The following is a 22,243-nucleotide window of genomic DNA, read 5'->3' as shown; positions in this document are numbered from 1 at the left end:
ATGGATAATCTTCGAGATCTGATCTGATTAAAATAGAAATGACATTAATTTTAATCTGATAGATAGTTTATGGATCCATATTTCAGGATCCGATTAGAGTCTGAAAATTATGAATCAGGATCCTTGAACATTTTTATCCAATTATGGTTCAATGAATTAATAGTGCTCTCACAAGTTTGCATGGGTTAATAAAGAGATTAAAAGGGCAATCTTGTATTTTCATTATAAATTTGAAGAATGTTTTCACTAATTTATTCTAAATATGTAAATACTCAGTCTTTGTATTTGACAACATTTAATATAAATTGAGGGGTGGCAATATCAAAATAAAGGTGTTGTGGTTATCTTTGGGCTGAATAAGGGATTATAGTGGTGATAAAAATAAATAAAGCTATCTAGAAAATGCCATCCTAGATAACTGTTTCAGTCAAGTTAGGTATTTTGGGTATTTTAGATACCACCATCTTGTGGTTGATGAGTAGACTATCTAACTCATTCTCAAATATTTGCATGGTTAACAGGCAATGGCTACCAATGATAGTTTGTACTTAGGTCGCAAACTATTAATCAAGAATTTTCTTAATTCATTTCTCTGATTTTATTTTTAGGATCCAATTTGGAAAACTCCTGATATGACTTCTTCCTGAGGGGGGGAATACTCCAAAATAGTGAGTTTGATGTTCTAAGCTCTCAATCTCCTTTGAAGTTGGAGACTATGAGTAATCTTTTTCAAGAATAACCCAAGAAATGTATCCCAGTTTTCTTTAAAAAAATATACATCTTCAATACAGATCAAAATATTATCATTCGACTGATTGCCTTGAACCATATAATGTCTTCCTGCCTTGGTGTTTTGACATCTATAGTTAATTAACACATTACCTCCCATAGTTTTTTTTTATTCAGATTTTATTCCATACTTTTTGAAGTCTAATCTTCTTCAAACGTTGTAGGTTCTAAGTTGACTGCTATGAATTCATGGACATGGTTTGGGCACCACAACTTTTCTTATAGAATCAGAGTGACTCTGATACCATTTGTTGAGTTCTACCCAACAAAAAATAATAAAACTGCATATATGAGATAATGAGTGCATATACTTGATTGCATTTTTCAATACTCTCTCAATAGAAGTTCGGATACCCTTATGGTATGCTCTTGAATCTCTATTGTGAAGTCTGGGTATGAAATCTTTTAGTCTACCTTATGTGAAACAGCCAATTATTCCAAAAGCTTAAGCTGTTAAGAGTTAGTGTTTTTCAATCATTTATACTTCAATGCCCCTCTATTGTGTGGCCCCTCTGTTTTTAGGTTGGCCGACCGTGGCACATGTGTCCCTTCTTTTTGGTTGGATGTGCACGTGGATTTTTAATATCAAGTAATTGTTGGGTTTAGGAACCAGATAATAGCTCTGATACCATGTGAAACAACTAATTAGTCTAAAAGCTTAAGTTATTAGAGTTGGTGTTATTTAATCATTTATACTTCAACACCCTCAATATAAGAAAGAACCCTTAATTTTCTTTAGGTACAATATACAAAGACAAAAAAACCAAAGAGTATAACCTCAACCAACTAAAGACTTTCACATACACCCTTTTCTAAAAAAAGACTCAATAAAAATAAACTTCTCTCTAACCATGGAGGAGTTTCTTCATCAGTTCTAGACATACTTAAAAACACAAATCTACGCCTCGTGCTGGAAATAGCAATTTTGGGTATGCTAAAGTAGAAATCCGAATTTAGAATGAGTATTTTCTATTGTTTTTATAGAGCTTTTGGTGGCTTTTCCCGTTGGAAAACACCATTTCTGGACATCCTTTCAGCGGGTTTGAATTCTGACCATTAGATCGCGTCTACTCGCGACTCTATGGAAGTGCAAAGTGCGCCTACAAAATCGTCACTATGCGTCATATAGCCCATTCCCCACGCCGCGCGCGTGCGCATGTGCGAACGGTGCGTTGCACCGTCCTGCGGTTCAACCCATGACTAAGACCCATTGTGCACCATAATAAAGAAAAGAAAAAGAGTAAAGCTTTATAAGCCCAACTCTTTCTTTTTTATGAGTCGGTACGGGACTATCTTTTCACACTACTTTTGCTTATAAGATGTTGGTACTTGCCGTCTCTGGACTTCAGATTACTGTGAATATTAAAGTTAATAGCACGAATAGATTTTAGACTGCACTGCAATGCATAGGGATTTTAGACTGCACAAAATGTATAGAGTTCAGGACTTATTCCAGGATTCTAGTCCGTTTCTGTTAGATAAACAACTTCTCTGTGAAACACCATCTTAAATTATTTTAGACTGCACCTCAATGTGTAGTTTTTTTTTTTTTTTTTTGAATAGTACCGCTTAAGATGGTTTGGACATATCCAACATAGGCCTTTGGATGCTCCGGTGAGAAGAGGCAACTCGTGCCAAATTGATGGAGTAAAAAGAGGTAGGGGTAGACCGAAAATAACTTGGGTAGAAACAGTGAGGAAAGACTTGATCGCTAGGAACATAACAGAGAACATGACCTTGGATAGGATAGAATGGAAGAAAATGATCCACGTAGAAGAACCCAACTAGAACCAGGATTAGAGCCGGGTAGATTCCTTTTACCTTCTTCATGAGATTTCTTCTCTAAAGGATTCATTTAGCCGACCCCAACTAGTTTGGGACAAAGGCTTTGTTGAGTTGAGTTGAGTACAATGTTCAGAGTTCTTAAGCTCTGTTTGGTTGCCCATATCCCAGCTCTGTTAGAGGTTTTGGGTGCCACGTCATCTATGCTTTGTTTGGTTCACAAACGAAGATTGAAAGCCAAGAATACTACCTGGGATGTCAGTCCTTTGTCTGCTGCTGATGTGTCACCCTCGTCTCTTCCCAATATAATCCGAGTCAAGAACCCAAAAAGTTTGAGTTTTCGCTTGGATTCCTTGGGAATGATGCTCTCTCTCTCTCTCTATATATATATATATATATATATATTGGTAATGACACTCCCTATCACTACTCTACAAGGTTGACAACCAAACACTACATACCACTATTCTACAAGGTGAGTTGCATGTAAATCCAAGGCTTGTTCCCCCCTGTTGACGACTTACACCACTACTCAATCATGTGTAAAGTTCTTAGGGACTTGTTTCTAAGATTCTAGGGCACCTTTTCTGCAAAAAACAGATGTTAGACTCTACTACAATGCGTAGAGTGTTTAGGGACTTGTTCCAAGATTCTAGGGTCTTTGTTTTTTAGATAAACACCTTTTCTGCAAAAACCCTTCTTAGATTTTAGACTGCATTACAATGTGTAGAGTGCTTTAGGGACTTGTTCCAAGATTCTAGGGGCTTTGTCTTTTAGATAATTACCTTTTTTCCTGCAAAAAACCATCTCTTTTTGCTTACTTGTATTTGTATCCAACATCTACTGTAAATAAGTTTCTTTTGATTCATTTCATTTTAGCAGGAGCCAAAGCCTGAAAATAACTTCATCTTTTAACTTTCTTTCTTATTTATATAATTTTCATTTCTTGCTCTAGGAATGCAAATTTGGTCATCTTTTCAAGGTGAGAGTGATTAAGCAAAACTCGTTTCAGGTAAAAAAGAGTGGGTGAGATTCATGTGGAATGGTACTGACCTTTCCAATGAGCAGTTGCAGGCATCATGAATTTTTAATTACCATTATTAGAGAAATATCTAGCATAATCATGGATAATCTTCGAGATCTGATCTGATTAAAATAGAAATGACATTAATTTTAATCTGATAGATAGTTTATGGATCCATATTTCAGGATCCGATTAGAGTCTGAAAATTATGAATCAGGATCCTTGAACATTTTTATCCAATTATGGTTCAATGAATTAATAGTGCTCTCACAAGTTTGCATGGGTTAATAAAGAGATTAAAAGGGCAATCTTGTATTTTCATTATAAATTTGAAGAATGTTTTCACTAATTTATTCTAAATATGTAAATACTCAGTCTTTGTATTTGACAACATTTAATATAAATTGAGGGGTGGCAATATCAAAATAAAGGTGTTGTGGTTATCTTTGGGCTGAATAAGGGATTATAGTGGTGATAAAAATAAATAAAGCTATCTAGAAAATGCCATCCTAGATAACTGTTTCAGTCAAGTTAGGTATTTTGGGTATTTTAGATACCACCATCTTGTGGTTGATGAGTAGACTATCTAACTCATTCTCAAATATTTGCATGGTTAACAGGCAATGGCTACCAATGATAGTTTGTACTTAGGTCGCAAACTATTAATCAAGAATTTTCTTAATTCATTTCTCTGATTTTATTTTTAGGATCCAATTTGGAAAACTCCTGATATGACTTCTTCCTGAGGGGGGGAATACTCCAAAATAGTGAGTTTGATGTTCTAAGCTCTCAATCTCCTTTGAAGTTGGAGACTATGAGTAATCTTTTTCAAGAATAACCCAAGAAATGTATCCCAGTTTTCTTTAAAAAAATATACATCTTCAATACAGATCAAAATATTATCATTCGACTGATTGCCTTGAACCATATAATGTCTTCCTGCCTTGGTGTTTTGACATCTATAGTTAATTAACACATTACCTCCCATAGTTTTTTTTTATTCAGATTTTATTCCATACTTTTTGAAGTCTAATCTTCTTCAAACGTTGTAGGTTCTAAGTTGACTGCTATGAATTCATGGACATGGTTTGGGCACCACAACTTTTCTTATAGAATCAGAGTGACTCTGATACCATTTGTTGAGTTCTACCCAACAAAAAATAATAAAACTGCATATATGAGATAATGAGTGCATATACTTGATTGCATTTTTCAATACTCTCTCAATAGAAGTTCGGATACCCTTATGGTATGCTCTTGAATCTCTATTGTGAAGTCTGGGTATGAAATCTTTTAGTCTACCTTATGTGAAACAGCCAATTATTCCAAAAGCTTAAGCTGTTAAGAGTTAGTGTTTTTCAATCATTTATACTTCAATGCCCCTCTATTGTGTGGCCCCTCTGTTTTTAGGTTGGCCGACCGTGGCACATGTGTCCCTTCTTTTTGGTTGGATGTGCACGTGGATTTTTAATATCAAGTAATTGTTGGGTTTAGGAACCAGATAATAGCTCTGATACCATGTGAAACAACTAATTAGTCTAAAAGCTTAAGTTATTAGAGTTGGTGTTATTTAATCATTTATACTTCAACACCCTCAATATAAGAAAGAACCCTTAATTTTCTTTAGGTACAATATACAAAGACAAAAAAACCAAAGAGTATAACCTCAACCAACTAAAGACTTTCACATACACCCTTTTCTAAAAAAAGACTCAATAAAAATAAACTTCTCTCTAACCATGGAGGAGTTTCTTCATCAGTTCTAGACATACTTAAAAACACAAATCTACGCCTCGTGCTGGAAATAGCAATTTTGGGTATGCTAAAGTAGAAATCCGAATTTAGAATGAGTATTTTCTATTGTTTTTATAGAGCTTTTGGTGGCTTTTCCCGTTGGAAAACACCATTTCTGGACATCCTTTCAGCGGGTTTGAATTCTGACCATTAGATCGCGTCTACTCGCGACTCTATGGAAGTGCAAAGTGCGCCTACAAAATCGTCACTATGCGTCATATAGCCCATTCCCCACGCCGCGCGCGTGCGCATGTGCGAACGGTGCGTTGCACCGTCCTGCGGTTCAACCCATGACTAAGACCCATTGTGCACCATAATAAAGAAAAGAAAAAGAGTAAAGCTTTATAAGCCCAACTCTTTCTTTTTTATGAGTCGGTACGGGACTATCTTTTCACACTACTTTTGCTTATAAGATGTTGGTACTTGCCGTCTCTGGACTTCAGATTACTGTGAATATTAAAGTTAATAGCACGAATAGATTTTAGACTGCACTGCAATGCATAGGGATTTTAGACTGCACAAAATGTATAGAGTTCAGGACTTATTCCAGGATTCTAGTCCGTTTCTGTTAGATAAACAACTTCTCTGTGAAACACCATCTTAAATTATTTTAGACTGCACCTCAATGTGTAGTTTTTTTTTTTTTTTTTTGAATAGTACCGCTTAAGATGGTTTGGACATATCCAACATAGGCCTTTGGATGCTCCGGTGAGAAGAGGCAACTCGTGCCAAATTGATGGAGTAAAAAGAGGTAGGGGTAGACCGAAAATAACTTGGGTAGAAACAGTGAGGAAAGACTTGATCGCTAGGAACATAACAGAGAACATGACCTTGGATAGGATAGAATGGAAGAAAATGATCCACGTAGAAGAACCCAACTAGAACCAGGATTAGAGCCGGGTAGATTCCTTTTACCTTCTTCATGAGATTTCTTCTCTAAAGGATTCATTTAGCCGACCCCAACTAGTTTGGGACAAAGGCTTTGTTGAGTTGAGTTGAGTACAATGTTCAGAGTTCTTAAGCTCTGTTTGGTTGCCCATATCCCAGCTCTGTTAGAGGTTTTGGGTGCCACGTCATCTATGCTTTGTTTGGTTCACAAACGAAGATTGAAAGCCAAGAATACTACCTGGGATGTCAGTCCTTTGTCTGCTGCTGATGTGTCACCCTCGTCTCTTCCCAATATAATCCGAGTCAAGAACCCAAAAAGTTTGAGTTTTCGCTTGGATTCCTTGGGAATGATGCTCTCTCTCTCTCTCTCTCTATATATATATATATATATATATATATATTGGTAATGACACTCCCTATCACTACTCTACAAGGTTGACAACCAAACACTACATACCACTATTCTACAAGGTGAGTTGCATGTAAATCCAAGGCTTGTTCCCCCCTGTTGACGACTTACACCACTACTCAATCATGTGTAAAGTTCTTAGGGACTTGTTTCTAAGATTCTAGGGCACCTTTTCTGCAAAAAACAGATGTTAGACTCTACTACAATGCGTAGAGTGTTTAGGGACTTGTTCCAAGATTCTAGGGTCTTTGTTTTTTAGATAAACACCTTTTCTGCAAAAACCCTTCTTAGATTTTAGACTGCATTACAATGTGTAGAGTGCTTTAGGGACTTGTTCCAAGATTCTAGGGGCTTTGTCTTTTAGATAATTACCTTTTTTCCTGCAAAAAACCATCTCTTTTTGCTTACTTGTATTTGTATCCAACATCTACTGTAAATAAGTTTCTTTTGATTCATTTCATTTTAGCAGGAGCCAAAGCCTGAAAATAACTTCATCTTTTAACTTTCTTTCTTATTTATATAATTTTCATTTCTTGCTCTAGGAATGCAAATTTGGTCATCTTTTCAAGGTGAGAGTGATTAAGCAAAACTCGTTTCAGGTAAAAAAGAGTGGGTGAGATTCATGTGGAATGGTACTGACCTTTCCAATGAGCAGTTGCAGGCATCATGAATTTTTAATTACCATTATTAGAGAAATATCTAGCATAATCATGGATAATCTTCGAGATCTGATCTGATTAAAATAGAAATGACATTAATTTTAATCTGATAGATAGTTTATGGATCCATATTTCAGGATCCGATTAGAGTCTGAAAATTATGAATCAGGATCCTTGAACATTTTTATCCAATTATGGTTCAATGAATTAATAGTGCTCTCACAAGTTTGCATGGGTTAATAAAGAGATTAAAAGGGCAATCTTGTATTTTCATTATAAATTTGAAGAATGTTTTCACTAATTTATTCTAAATATGTAAATACTCAGTCTTTGTATTTGACAACATTTAATATAAATTGAGGGGTGGCAATATCAAAATAAAGGTGTTGTGGTTATCTTTGGGCTGAATAAGGGATTATAGTGGTGATAAAAATAAATAAAGCTATCTAGAAAATGCCATCCTAGATAACTGTTTCAGTCAAGTTAGGTATTTTGGGTATTTTAGATACCACCATCTTGTGGTTGATGAGTAGACTATCTAACTCATTCTCAAATATTTGCATGGTTAACAGGCAATGGCTGCCAATGATAGTTTGTACTTAGGTCGCAAACTATTAATCAAGAATTTTCTTAATTCATTTCTCTGATTTTATTTTTAGGATCCAATTTGGAAAACTCCTGACATGACTTCTTCCTGAGGGGGGGAATACTCCAAAGTAGTGAGTTTGATGTTCTAAGCTCTCAATCTCCTTTGAAGTTGGAGACTATGAGTAATCTTTTTCAAGAATAACCCAAGAAATGTATCCCAGTTTTCTTTAAAAAAATATACATCTTAAATACAGATCAAAATATTATCATTCGACTGATTGCCTTGAACCATATAATGTCTTCCTGCCTTGGTGTTTTGACATCTATAGTTAATTAACACATTACCTCCCATAGTTTTTTTTATTCAGATTTTATTCCATACTTTTTGAAGTCTAATCTTCTTCAAACGTTGTAGGTTCTAAGTTGACTGCTATCTGAGCATTGAATGAATTCATGGACATGGTTTGAGCACCACAACTTTTCTTATAGAATCAAAGTGACTCTGATACCATTTGTTGAGTTCTACCCAACAAAAAATAATAAAACTGCATATATGAGATAATGAGTGCATATACTTGATTGCATTTTTCAATACTCTCTCAATAGAAGTTCGGATACCCTTATGGTATGCTCTTGAATCTCTATTGTGAAGTCTGGGTATGAAATCTTTTAGTCTACCTTATGTGAAACACCCAATTATTCCAAAAGCTTAAGCTGTTAAGAATTAGTGTTTTTCAATCATTTATACTTCAATGCTCCTCTATTGTGTGGCCCCTCTGTTTTTAGGTTGGCAGACCGTGGCACATGTGACCCTTCTTTTCGGTTGGATGTGCACGTGGATTTTTAATATCAAGTAATTGTTGGGTTTAGGACCCAGATAATAGCTCTGATACCATGTGAAACAACTAATTAGTCTAAAAGCTTAAGTTATTAGAGTTGGTGTTATTTAATCATTTATACTTCAACACCCTCAATATAAGAAAGAACCCTTAATTTTCTTTAGGTACTATATACAAAGACAAAAAACCAAAGAGTATAACCTCAACCAACTAAAAACTTCTCTTCTTCACATACACCCTTTTCTAAAAAAGACTCAATAAAAATAAACTTCTCTCTAACCATGGAGGACTTTCTTCATCAGTTCTAGATATACTTAAAAACACAAATCTACGCCTCGTGCTGGAAATAGCAATTTTGGGTATGCCAAAGTAGAAATCCGAATTTAGAATGAGTATTTTCTATTGTTTTTATAGAGCTTCTGGTGGCTTTTTCCGTTGGAAAACACCATTTCTGGATATTCTTTCAGCGGGTTTGAATTCTGACCATTAGATCCCGTCTACTCGCGACTCTACGGAAGTGCAAAGTGCGCCTAAAAAAGCGTCACTATGCGCCATATAGCCCATTGCCCACGCCGCGCGCGTGCGCATGTGCGAACGGTGCGTTGCACCGTCCTGCGGTTCAACCCATGGCTATGACCCATTGTGCACCATAACAAAGAAAAGAAAAAGAGTTAAGCTTTATAAGCCCAACTCTTTCTTTTTTATGAGTTGGTACGAGACTATCTTTTCACACTACTTTTGCACTCTTCTTTTCCTCTTGCAAAAAGCAATTCTTTTCAAAGAAAAGTTTTTTCTTTTCCAAAACACACTTAGAAAACATTTTCCAAACACTATCTTTTGACCAAAAACTAAGATTTTGAAAATCAAAATCTAACAATCTCTGTATATAGATTTCTTAGAGAAGCTACCTGTATTAAATAGTCTACTTCTAAAGTAAGTAGAACTATCAGGAGAACCCATGTTTCATATTAATAAACACAAAAAGTCTTAAAGAGCTCTTCTAGATGTTATAAATGTTGGGCCCACTAGTATGGCTGTGGGACCGTCCCCTCGGTTGGTGTTCGAGAATTGGGGTTCGAGAATTGGCGATAACTCTAACAGTAGCTAGACTGTTTCAAGAAAAGACTTTGTTCTACTGCTCACACATGTGAGGATTAAATTATGACCGTTGAATAAGATGCTACCGTGGTGAAAAGGTGCACTAAAGATTATCAAGAGGGTCGGAAGAACATCCCCCCCCCCCTGTAATCTCAAGCTTCAACCCAGCTATCTATCCATCGAATGACCACCCCACTATTATTATCTAAGGCAACAGATAAATAAGGTTGGATACTGGGTTTTTTTAAGTCCGAACTTGAAGGAAGGGAAGAAGTTGAACTGAGGAATTTTTTCAATCTTCGGAATGCTAATCATGGACAGTGTGTGCAGTTTCCGACTGGGCTGAATTTCTCAGACCAGAGTATTTGTGATTGTAACCTAGAATGGGTATCCACGTCCTATTTAGATCTTATGGACTGCCGATACTCAGCTCAGGAAGCGTTCTGCACTCTTAATATCTCTAAAGTTGTTGCCAAAGATCCTTGATTTTCCTTAGTCAAGGGGTAAATAGAGAGCCTCCATGGATTCCCCATAGATCTTATTCTAGATCCCTTGGGAGCCAGGAGGACCTGGGATTGATGAACAAGAGGTTGGGTTTCAAAAATGGTACTGAGAAAGGCAGGAGGACTGATTCAAAGCATAGTGTAAGCGACTGGAAATGTTTGAAATGCAAATATTATAATTTTGGTTTGCGAAACATCTGTAGGAAATATTTAGAACCAAAGGTCAGCAATCCGGGTGTGAAAACGAGAATTTGGGTCCCAAAGACCACTCAGAAGGACCAAAATCGAAGAGTAGATGACAAACTTCCTCTACTGACCGTACCTATAGATGTGATCACTGATAGAAGGAAGAACCTTGAAAGATGCTTGATTTGTAATCTGAGGGATGGTTTCTTACTGGAAGAGATATGGTCTTGGGCGAAAGGAAAATGGGCCCTCCCACATCTTAACAAGCCTTTTGGTAAGCTTCGAATTGAAGGATCAAGCCACATCTATCCTGTGGCGGGGTGGTGAAGCTTTGGGGGGTTTTCTTCAATCCCTTCACCCGTGGTCTCCTATTGTTAATTCAGGAGCTAGAACGGTGAGATTAAGATTCTATAACATTCCTCTTCATGCTTGGGGGCTCTCTACGGTGGAGGTTTTGGGTCAACAATTTGGTCACGTATTTGAGACCCAGCTGTATGGGAATCATGAACACTGTATGGAATATGCCTCTGCTAGGGTTCTAACTTCCTTATGGCATTGCTTACCACCTTATCTAAACCTTATGGTAGATTCTACTATCTATCTAATTGGAATTAAGATGGTGGATGAGCCATTAATGTCCATCAAGAGCCCTCTGGCAGGGGAAAATTCCTCATCTCTAGTCTCGGAACCTGAAGCCGAAGTTGTTCCATTGTCGGACGATGGACCGCCGGTGGTAGGCCCCCAGATGACCCATGGGGGTAATTCTGTAATTTTAAAGAGTACAGAGCCGTTGGATAGTACAGAAGTAGGTTTTGAATTATCATCCACGTCTGGAAAGGAAAACTTGGAAGATTCACCAAAAAATCAGATTCCATCATTGAAAGGGAAATCTGTAGTTTTTGGGAAAGGGGCGTGTCAGAAGCCATTTAAAACTCAGTAATGTACTAAACCTAGGAAAGGCTTCAGAAAGGATATTTTTGATTGTCTCTCCTTACAATCTTCGTTTGTAGTAAAGGCGATGGCATTTAAAAATCTTTTTTTTTTCAGAAATAAAAGGAATAAAGAAAGCTCTAGAGTCAGGATTGATAAATTCAGTCACTTCAAAGGTATTCGTGTCGACAGAAAAGATTGCCAAATCTAAGTAAAAATTTAAGTCGGCTGGGGAAGGACCATGTCTCGAAAAACATTTATTGGCCATGAAAGGTGGCCTTTCTTATTTTAAGCGAGACCTCTTAGGCTTCCGAAGGAAGGAGAGATCTACTTCTAGATGCTTAGCCTCCAGGTTTAGATCTCTTTTGAAAGATTTTGATAAATCCTTTCCTCTGAAAACCTTTATCATGTCTAATTCTACTTCTTCTTCTGGAAAGAAAAAGGTTGTCTCCTTTGAGGTAGGAGACCTCCAGTTCCTTAGAGAATTAGAATACGATGAAGAACTGGCGAGGTTGGAGTATCCAACGCCTAAGGAAATAGCTATGGTCAACGAGAGAAGAAAGTGGAAATTTTTTAAGAGGGATGCTTTGGCAAATAAGGATAGTTTATTCAAAGTTGCAGGGACAACGGATCCAAAAGAAACTTTCTTTAGATTTTACAAACTCGATTTTTTTCAGGAAGCCTTAGAGAAAGAAGGAAAGGTCCGTAGACAGCGATGGGAGGAAGCCAGGGCTGCAGAGATAGAAAGGTTAGAGAAGTTAAAAATGAATTTGGTTACCGAGATGCAGGAGTCGAGGGATTCCCTTGACAGGGAGGTAAGTTTGGAGGTTGGAGCTCAGATGGGTATGGAGGAGAAGCACCTAGAGGAAGTTTCGAGAGCAGTAGAACCAATGGAATCGGAGGAAGGTGCAGAAATGGATGAACTTCTGGCAGTAGGAGATGTTTTTGGCATTGGTTTCGATGACGATATTGAAGCTACTAAAGACCTGTTCAGATCGATGGCAATTAGGAATCTGAATAAGCGCAGGGAGGCATGCCTGGATAAAGAAAAAGGAGGAAGGAGTTTAGAAGTAATTAGACTTCTTCGATTATCTACATGGTGTTGCTCGTTGAATCCTTACCCTATCCTTGGTTGTGACTGGGTAGAGGTTGTTTGATCTCGATGCTTTGATTTTTGTAGGACTTTCACGGGTGAAAGGGAAAGATTGGACCTTATGACAATTTTTAAAGAAATGGCAATCTGAGATTCTTGTTTAACCCAGACATTTACAGCTATGGCCTGAGAGATTCATTCTTTCGCCTGCGCTTTTATCTAGTATTAAGTAGCATTGCTATATCTTTTTGGAGGTCCGTATCTGAGTTGGAAGTCTCTTAATTCAAGATTCAGCTTGTCTGATGTAGTAGTTTATCTACAGTCTTCGAGTTTTTTGGGGGGTAAATCAATATTTGCAGCAGTAACAAGATGGTTTTGTGCAAATCTTCGAGGATTTGTATATGGGCAGTTTATGGAATAGTAGTAAGAACTGTACCTCACTTTTTGTACATTTTGATTTGGCCTTAGGTATGCCCTTGCCATCATATGTTAATATCTTGTAATTGCAGACTAAGACTACTGGTCCCGAATGCTATCTAATTATTAATGAAACTTATCATATCTAAAAAAAAAAATAAGGTCGGATACTGAAGTTACCAAAGGTAGCACCAAGATGTTACCTTGGTGAAAAGGTGCATTAAGTTACCAAGATGCGACCTTGGTGAAAAGGTGCATTAAAGATTATCAAAAGAAGGTTGGAGAACACCCCCGACCCCCCCTGCCCCCCTGTCTCTCTCTCTCTCTCTCTCTCAACTCCTCGAAGTATTTTCTAGCACCCATATTTTTAAGGTTTCTCACGTGAGTGAATTCATGTCTGTGGCTGCGGTGACTCTCTTTGCCATACTGGTCCAACACGGCATTGAAACAATATCAGCGGCAGTTACACGGCATCTCTCCCCCAAGTGTATGCGCATTTCAAGGCCTAAGAAACCAGGCAAGCTGAATTTGGACCTTGTGAAATGGATAAACGATAAAATGATAGTGTGCATGTAGTTAGTCTATTGTGAGTCTGACCCTAGCATTCCTCTAAAAAAAGTGATCTATAGAAGTGTCCCATTTTTTGGGCTTGTTTCTAGGGCTACCCAAGTGGCACTTTGATCACCAAACTCTTAAAAGTAGCTTTATTCTACATTGACTATTGGTCCCTATCAAGCTATGTCTACATCAAAGATGGAGACACAAGCAGGCAAACCACTTAAGATGTTAGCCATTCACCTCAAACATCTTCACTACCACACCCCCTAAAATGGTTAAAAAGATAAAAAGGCATTGCATCGAGATGAAAGAAACTTGTGTGGTCTATTTAGAGGCTTGAATGATGTTGATCTCTATTCCTACTCCATGTTCTTTAGCAAGGCCATCAACATATATTTGTTAAAAGGGTAGGAATGATATTGAGCTGCATTTCTACAGTTCTTATATCTTAGCAAGTCCATATTTGTCCTGAATTATGGGATTTGCTAGCGTCCATTGCTTAAGGCATTTCATGGGTGGGCTGTTGCATGTGAGAGCAGCCACCTCGTGAATGAAGACAAAATCTGCTGAAAAGTGAGCTGAGGTGGCTGCTCTCACATGCAACAGCCCACCCACGAAATGCCTTATGCGATGGATGCTAGCAAATCCCCTGAATTATATGTTGTGCCGATGTCTTGTATTATGACAATGATTTACCTATGGGCGAAAGGTTTTTTTTTTTTTATTAAATAAGAAAGGATTACAAGTGCACTTGGAGGGCAATGATTGCCCTACATAAAATGAGTCTCTAGAACCTCCTGATTTGGCTAAAAACTTGTATTAGGCCAAAACCATTCTTAATCTAGAAATTAATATAAACCGTGATGCTGGCATTGATAAAGCTAGCTTTGTGTTTGTGTTTGTGTTTTTTTATTATGTGTTTCTGTTTTTTGCATCTCATCTTGCCGTTCAGATCAACAACATCTGCATTGATCTACAATACTTAGTTTATCTATTCACTTTACAGTGTAGGGATTCATAGTTTGCAGCTTCCATCTTTCTTGCAACTTGTTTGTTTAAATGAGATCTCACCGTTGGATTAGTTGTTAGATGATGTATTTTCGATCGATTAGACAACTATGCTAAATAAGGTAAGTAGGACAGATTAGGATAATGTTTATCTTTATCTCTTTCTTTATCCATAAAAGCACTATTAGGGTTTATTATTGAGCATTCAAGTTTTGTGATATATAATTACTAGACCTGGCAAACGGGTGGGCCGGGCCGGGTAGACCTGCGGGTGCGGGTCAGACGGGTCGGGTCAGGTCAGGAAATGACCTGCATTTTTGCGGGTCAGAATTTACGTGACCCGCGGGTGGGCCGGGTCACCCGCAAATTCAAACAGTGGTTTACTGGTTAAATTCAAATGATTTTTTAATTTAGGAAAATGTTAAAACTTAAAAGTAGGGTATGGCCGGCACCGTGGGATGATCCAAACTGTCCATTAGATGTCCCACAGCCTAAATAGGTTGTGCCCCAAAAATCATTTCAATAGGTTGATCCCAACCCTCTGATCTATAGAGGGTTAGGATCAAGTGATCAACCAATAGTGCGTGCCTTTTTCAGTATCGAAAACAAAAGAAAGATAAAAAGGGTAGACATTTTGAGCGATGTTGAACTGAAAAATGTGGCCGATCTTCTCTGCTACCTTCTTTCCGGCATCGGAGGCGAGATGGAGCTTCATCTGCTCCATTAGAGTGGCGGATTTTAGCTGACTTGTGCCTACCATTTTCTAAGATGCGCGAGGGGTGCAGTTTCCTGGTTTTAGAGGAGAAAGAAGCATTTTTTATTTGTATTTATTGAGAGGGTGGGTGGGTCGGGTAGGTGAGGAAAATAAATTCTGAGTTAGTTACGAGTTTTTATGTGGTGTGTGGTTTTTCCAAAAAAATATATTGTACGGCATTCTATATACGATGATCCAACCCGTCCATTTTCTGGGCCACACGATAAACAGATCCTAACCGCTCTATTTATTGATACCACACACCATATACACCGTAACACCATATGTATATCAAAAGGGGCGGATATATCAAGGTATGGGGTTTGCCAAAAAGCTCCCAGCAGCCTATTAAAATGGAAAAGACAATATGAGTTTGCCTCATTATCAAGATACAGGGTGGTGCAAATAATATCTCTCCACATTCTTTTTTGCGGGTGCCCGTGGGTTGACCCGACCCGACCCGTGTTTTTACATGTTCGGTCACCTGCGGGTTAGTTCTGACGGGTCACTAAAACTCAGACCCGTGCCCGCAAATTTGCGGGTGGGTCGGGTCGACCCGCGGGCACGGGTCGAGTTTGCCAGGTCTAATAATTACCTTAATATGATATCAGAGCGGGTCGATTAGAGCACTCATCAAAACACACTAGGTCTCATCCTCTGTATGGCAGTGCAATGAATTACAAAAATGTCCTTACATGTTTTGCAAGGCTCAGTACAAATTATGAACTCTATTTACTATTTTTTTAAACATAATTTAGGATAATTGAATAAATTCCATAATTTTTGTAATGATAGTAAAATAGTTTATTACTTTGTTGTTGGACCCGTGTGGCCCAATAGAAGATCTGCCAAATGGAGTTGGATTCAAACACCGACGGTAGATTCCAAGGAAACCCTGATTAGGATCATTCAAGAGGACTCGTAGTATCTCTCTAGATCTGGCAAAAGCGAAACACACCTAACGTCATTCGAATGGGGGCTAAACACCTCTAACTTAAGAAGAAATAGTCAATTTTGAAAGAACTTACTGTCAGCCTCTTTCAGATATGAATCTATCTATCCGATTCAGAAGGGAAGAACTTGCATCGCTATCTCAATTTTAAATTCAAATCGGGTTTGATTCGCACTTCATATTTAGAGAAATATTTACCATCGGGAAAGAGGAAAAAATCAATGATAGTAGCATAATATTCTCATGTGACAAATGTTGTGGGCTCATTGAACAAAAGATTAATGTGACAATTGTGATAATTAGTCAATGCTAATCCAACAACATATACCGAGAGAAGATCAATGCATGACTCTATATTCATATGTGGGGCCCAACATAATGCTTTCAACTGTGACAGAAAAGATATATGGATTTGGATCATTTACCGCACATGTTTCCCATTAGAGATTTGCTAGGTCATCTGGCAGAAAGCTATTGGCGCGAATTAAAGTCAGCCGTTAAATGGCTTTCCCTAATTTGCAAAGAAGCCTTTGGCAGATTGGCTTTTCATGAGAGAGCAGCCACACAGGCTTACTTTTCAACGGATTTTGTCTTTTTTCATTTGATTCATCCGAGGTGGCTGCTCTCTCATGCAACAGCCTGCAAAATGCCTTATGCGATGGTCCCTAGGAAATCCCTTTTATATCCAAAACAGGTGATAATAGAAGGCTACTGGTATGGGCACTGTAATGTTTTCATAGTTGCACAAACTCTTCTTGTCTTTTATTATTAAAACAGCTCACAAAGGTTATTATTATTTCATAATAAAAAGAAAAAACAAGCTGAATTTGTACAATTATTAAAATATGGTTCCGCCAATTGCAGCAGCCTAGAAAATGATAAAACTCCCTTTCCTTTTTCTTTTGGGAAAATGACCAAATAGAAGCGGTTTCTACTGAGAATGACATTTCAAAAGGGCTGTTTTCTAAATCACCAAACAGAAGTGATGTTGACTGGTTTGGATGACCATGGGACGGAAATACCCTTAGTTAAAAAACACGGTTTTAACTTTACTCTCTTTCTCTCCCTCTGTTTTTACTCTCTTGATTTTATTTTTTACTTTTTACTTCCACTGTTTACTCTCTCTCTCTCTCTCTCTCTCTCTCTCTCTCTCTCTCGCTGCAAATACGAGCGTCGGCGGAGAAATTCCGGCAAGTCTCTCCATCTCTCCGTCTCTCTCTCTCTCTCTCTCTCTCTCTCTCTCTCGGCCTCTCTGTATCTCTCTCTAGGTAAATCTGAGCGGCAAATCTGAGCGGGAAATCTCACAGGTTGGTAACCCATTTCTCTCACTGTCACTCTCTCCCTTTCAGTCTTTATGTGGTTTTGTCATTTAGGGTTTTGATAAGTCAGTGATTTAGTCGTTTTCTCAGTTAGGGTTATGAAAAATCAGTGGTTTAAACCAATCTCAGTGATTTAATTGATAAATGAGGGATTTGAAGTAACTATTGATGGTTATAATCCCCTAATTTGTTAGAAAGCAGTGGTTTAAACACCTAATTTCTGAGAAATCGGTGGTTTAAACACCTAATTTCTGAGAAATCGGTGGTTTAAACTCCTAATTTGTGAGAAATTATTTGTTGAAACACCTAATTTGTGAGAAATCAGTCGTTTAATTGATAAATAAGGTGTTTGAACTAACTATTGGTGGTTTAAAAACCTAATTTAGGAGAAATTAGTGGTTTAATTGAGAAATGACGCGTTTATTCTCCATAGTGATTTGCTCAACACCCTAATAGGCTTGTAATAAAATGAATGGACATGTCATTGCTCTATAGGGGCTGAATTTGTTACAAATCAGTTGTTTAAACCCTTACTTTTTTATGTTAACAGTGATTTAATTGATAAATTAGGGGTTTATTCTCCGTAGTGATTTGGTCAGCACCCTACTAGGCTATTAAAAAATAGAATAGACATTTCAGTGGTATATTGGGTTTGAGTTTGCGAGCAATCAGGTGTTTAAACCCCTAATTTTTCATGTTCACAGTGGTTTAATAGATAAATTAGGGGTTTAATTCTCCTTAGAGATTTGCTCAACACCCTAATAGGCTTCTAAGAAATTAAATGAATATTTGTTAATTTGTTTCCTCACATTGTGTTTGAACAGGTCCACATCTGATTATTTGGATTCATATTCATCTTTTGCATATAGTAATCATCTCGTGAAATCATGGTAATGCCTCCTGTTATTCTTTTAAGTGTTGTATTTCTGGTAATGTGCTATATATCTAATAATGCTTTATTTTCCAGCCGTCTTATGTTACGTCAAGATGCTGCCCCTCCAAGTTTTACGACTTCTTCCAGTCCCTGCAGTTGAGGAATGTACATACTGATATCCTAAGTAGAAGCCCATTTGGAGGCTTGCTTAACCTAGAAGGTGTAAAATTGCACAAGGCAATTTTGACCACCCTCGTGCGATCCTGGATACCCAAGTCCAGGGCATTTAGAGTAGGCGGCATCGTAGTCCCCTTTGAGGTTAAGGATGTAGCATTAGCATTAGGTCTAAGCCTTAAAGGGGATAGAATAAGGATAGACTGGCATTCGACGGAAGAGGTCGAAGGTTGGAGGTTTGGCAGTCCAACGGCAAGATTCGCTGAGATTGCGAAGGTTATTAGGGCAGAGTCCATGTCGGACGAGATTTTATCGATCCAGGCGACAGTCAGACATGTCTTGCTACTCCTCTGCTGCTCTGTGCTTTTTGCACATGCCGACGCCACGGATCACAAGATGAAATCCTGCATTTTCCCCTACTTAGAAGCAGAGACCATCAGAAGAATTGGTTGGGCATACCCTGTCTATGACTTCCTCATAGAGTCATTGGATTCATATTCGAAGAAGGGGATGGGATATATCAACGGTTGTGCTATTCTGCTACAGGTAAAGAGTACATATAGTATGTACCATATAAGTGATATGTAAGTTAAATTTTTGTTCTCTAATCATCGTACGTCTTCATTCCAGGTGTGGCTATTCGAGCATACTACCCTGTGGGAACCTTCAGTTCCAGATGCGCGTCCACGCCTATTGAAGTGGACCTCGAGGATCGATACACGGATGAAGGAGCAGACAACCCTCATTACCCTGATCCGTGATAGGAAGCTAAAGAAGAAGGAGGTGAGACATAAAGCTTCTGTACTCCTCTAGGTCTCACTTATTCTAACCGAAATGAACTATTCGATTTCAGGTTGTGAAGTGCTTACTACCTATTCCTGAAGAAGAGAATCTCTTATCCATCGTAGCAGATGATGTAGACAATCTCGACGATCCTCTTCTTCCTCGAGAAGAGGGACAGCGGCAGTCCGTCGTAGAAGATGATGTCTTAGATGTCGAGAATGTGTTGATCGGAAAACGTTCTACTCCGATATCAGTGGTAAGGAACATCACTCTCTTGCTTACATAGGGTCATTGTATTCAAGTTATCTAAATTTCCTTTAATCTTCGTAGGTTTATAAGAGAAAAGGTGTTGGAGATAATGATCGTCTCCAAGACATTCACATTTCAGAGGAAGAAACGATAGCGTCCCTGAGTCTACTGGTACGGTCTTTATAGTTCATTTTCAATAACTATATATTTCATATGTTATTAACTTCACATTTACGTTTTGCAGAGCAACGTACCTGTTAAGAGAAGAAGATGGACAAAAAAAGAAACTGATAAGGAAAAGAATAAAGTGGATGGAGAAGAGAAGCCTATAAGCAGGGCTGAATTAAATTTCATAGTGGGGAGGTTAAGACAACTTGAAGATCAAGTGGCTGAGTTGGAAGATGAAGTAGCTGAGTTGAAGAGGAAGCTGGCTGAAGGGGACCAGGAGGCTGAAGGGGAGCAGGAGGCCGAAGGCCAGGATGGAGATGAAGGAGTGGGGGAGGTGATGAAAGGAGGGGATGACCGACAGTTGGTCATCATTCCCAGCCAGGATACACCGGAGGTGGTTGAAGGTGAAGGTCCGGATGGAGGGGACGACCAGCAGTTGGTCATGTTTGGAAGCCAAGACCGACGAAAGGGAATAGAGCCGGTAGTAATTTCCATCCACGACACTCCAGTAAAACCTATGGGTCCGAAAGTTTGGAGTATTGAGAGAGTAGTGAAGCTGGGTTTAAGAAGGAAGAAAGCCTCTAAATACACTAGTTCGCCGTTTAGAGGTATTGGGCGTAAGAAGACGAACAATAAACAGACGGTGACAGAGCCGCAAAACCATCGGTTGCTCGGACCGCTTCTTGCACTTCCGAAAAGGTAAATTGGATTGAAGCTCTTCTGTAATATAGTTATCTACCCTTTGTAAATGCTAAACAATTCGGAGTTTTGCAGCCACCGAGTCATACAGATCAACAACGAGTACATGTGTGCGGAAGACTTGGTTATTCTTAACGACCCCGTAGCGTGGTTAACTTCTCCGGTAAGTGTTTTGGTTATTTTTTCTAATACTGACTTCTTTCAGTAGTGATATTCGTCTCTAATATCTATATGTTATCTTACGTAGCTTATGAACGTATACGGCGAGTATCTGAACGTCCGGGATGAACAGAATAGAAAACCTGGAGAAAGAGCCTGTGTTTCCATCAGCACCTACCTCTACGTAAGAATAAATCGTTTTTCATTCCCAAACTTTCATTTTATAATTTTTTAGGAAGCTTTGAATGTGTGTTGGTCACGAATCACTTTGCTTGTATTGCTTCTGTAGGATTGTATAACTGACAAGGGCTACGCCGGGCCCGACTCCGTTGAGAAGTACGTTTGCCGCTTGAATCAATGCCCGCCGGATACCCTAAAAAGAGTCCTCTTCCCGGTGCATGTCCCTCAACATTTGATTCTTCTGGTCCTTGATATGGTGGACGAAAAGTTCTACATCTACAACTCCTTGAAAGATGTTAAGTACTGGACAGAGGTTCGACCATTGGTGAGTTCGAGTCTCACCTTCCTTCGTTAAATTTGTAAGTATATAAAACTGTTACCCTGTAATGATTGTTTCATAGGTTCGATACCTGGAGGGGCTATACTTAGAAAAGTGGAAGGTGGACGTAAGTAAGTTTCTAGTGGAAGAACTTGACAAGAGGCCCATACAGAGAAACAGGTACTAAATTTCATTAGAATCAGGGGTTAGGAAACTTAAATTCATTGTGCCTCTTATTTGCGCTCCACGAGCTTGGTCGATGATGTCTTCTTCTTTTGCAGCAATGATTGTGGGTTGTTTGTGCTGAAGGAGATGGATTGCCTGGCACGTGATGTGCCGCCAAAGTTCAGTCAGGCAGAGATCACGGTCATGAGAAGACAACTACTGGAGGATTTTTTAGATGGCCGGTGTGGCACGACTGTCAACTTGTAGGGGCTGTGGTGGTGTTGTTGCAGGTCGACGCTCTCGAGACATATTATTTCGAAATTGTAATGTCTGTAAATTGTAATGTATTATGGTGATTGTCAGACCACTTATTCCATTTCTTCAGTTCCAAATTGTAATGTGTGTAAATTTGTCCATTGTGTAAGGATCAGACAATGTCTTCCATTTTCCAACTCCAATGCAGGTTCAAATCGAATGTAACTTTCATGACCTTGGCATCTAATAATTGGTTGGATTAGGATTTGATTGTTGCGCATGGTCATGAGTTCACATATGCTGCTTGCAGTGAGATACACTATTCGAAACAAATTCAATTTTTTTTGTTTTCATGGGGATAGGATGGATGGAAAAGGCTCCAAAATAATGGACATAATGGAGGTGGTCAAACAAATCCAACATAGCACAATAGGGTACATATGATATTTATGTTAGAAAAAAAATAATTTAGTACTGGTCGGAAGTCCGACATTTACTCGGAATTCCGCAGCAAATAAAAAAATTCTCGGAATTCCGAGATTTATTTTCGGAATTCCGTAGAAAGTATACGTAAATTTATGGGTTTTTCACAATCCTGGTCGAAATTCCGAGAGTTTTTTCTCGGAAT

The 22,243-nt window shown here is 38.4% G+C and overlaps 2 protein-coding genes across 2 annotated transcripts; both read left to right on the top strand.

Moving 5' to 3' along the window:
• The first annotated feature begins 18,410 nt into the window (after positions 1-18,410).
• LOC143891430 (uncharacterized) lies at positions 18,411-19,499 on the top strand. Its single transcript, XM_077396004.1, has 3 exons — positions 18,411-18,480; positions 18,558-19,184; positions 19,269-19,499. Exons 1-3 carry the CDS (start codon positions 18,478-18,480, stop codon positions 19,449-19,451), a joined length of 813 nt encoding a protein of 270 aa, XP_077252119.1. The 5' UTR covers positions 18,411-18,477; the 3' UTR covers positions 19,452-19,499.
• Positions 19,500-21,121: 1,622 nt separating this feature from the next.
• Positions 21,122-21,840, top strand: LOC143891366 (putative ubiquitin-like-specific protease 1B). The gene is made up of 3 exons (XM_077395949.1): positions 21,122-21,201; positions 21,278-21,375; positions 21,477-21,840. The coding sequence occupies exons 1-3, from the start codon at positions 21,130-21,132 to the stop codon at positions 21,625-21,627; spliced, it is 321 nt and encodes a 106-aa protein (XP_077252064.1). The 5' UTR covers positions 21,122-21,129; the 3' UTR covers positions 21,628-21,840.
• Positions 21,841-22,243: the final 403 nt, after the last annotated feature.

The sequence above is a fragment of the Tasmannia lanceolata genome, unplaced genomic scaffold (assembly GCF_043159265.1).
Source record: "Tasmannia lanceolata isolate RefF3 unplaced genomic scaffold, GAP_Taslan_0.1 ptg000013l, whole genome shotgun sequence".
In the NCBI taxonomy this organism is placed as follows: Eukaryota; Viridiplantae; Streptophyta; class Magnoliopsida; order Canellales; family Winteraceae; genus Tasmannia; species Tasmannia lanceolata.
The sequence above is the reverse complement of the archived record's forward strand: the minus strand, read 5'-3'. Positions and strand labels throughout refer to the sequence as shown.

Bases quoted from the DNA above. Each gene is read 5' to 3' on its own strand.
- LOC143891430 (XM_077396004.1), top strand. The intron at 19,185-19,268 runs GTAAAGAGTACA...TCTTCATTCCAG, and splicing joins GTTGTGCTATTCTGCTACAG to GTGTGGCTATTCGAGCATAC.
- LOC143891366 (XM_077395949.1), top strand. From the start codon at position 21,130: ATGGTGGACGAAAAGTTCTACATCTACAACTCCTTGAAAGATGTTAAG. The intron at 21,202-21,277 runs GTGAGTTCGAGT...ATTGTTTCATAG, and splicing joins GGACAGAGGTTCGACCATTG to GTTCGATACCTGGAGGGGCT. The intron at 21,376-21,476 runs GTACTAAATTTC...CTTCTTTTGCAG, and splicing joins AGGCCCATACAGAGAAACAG to CAATGATTGTGGGTTGTTTG.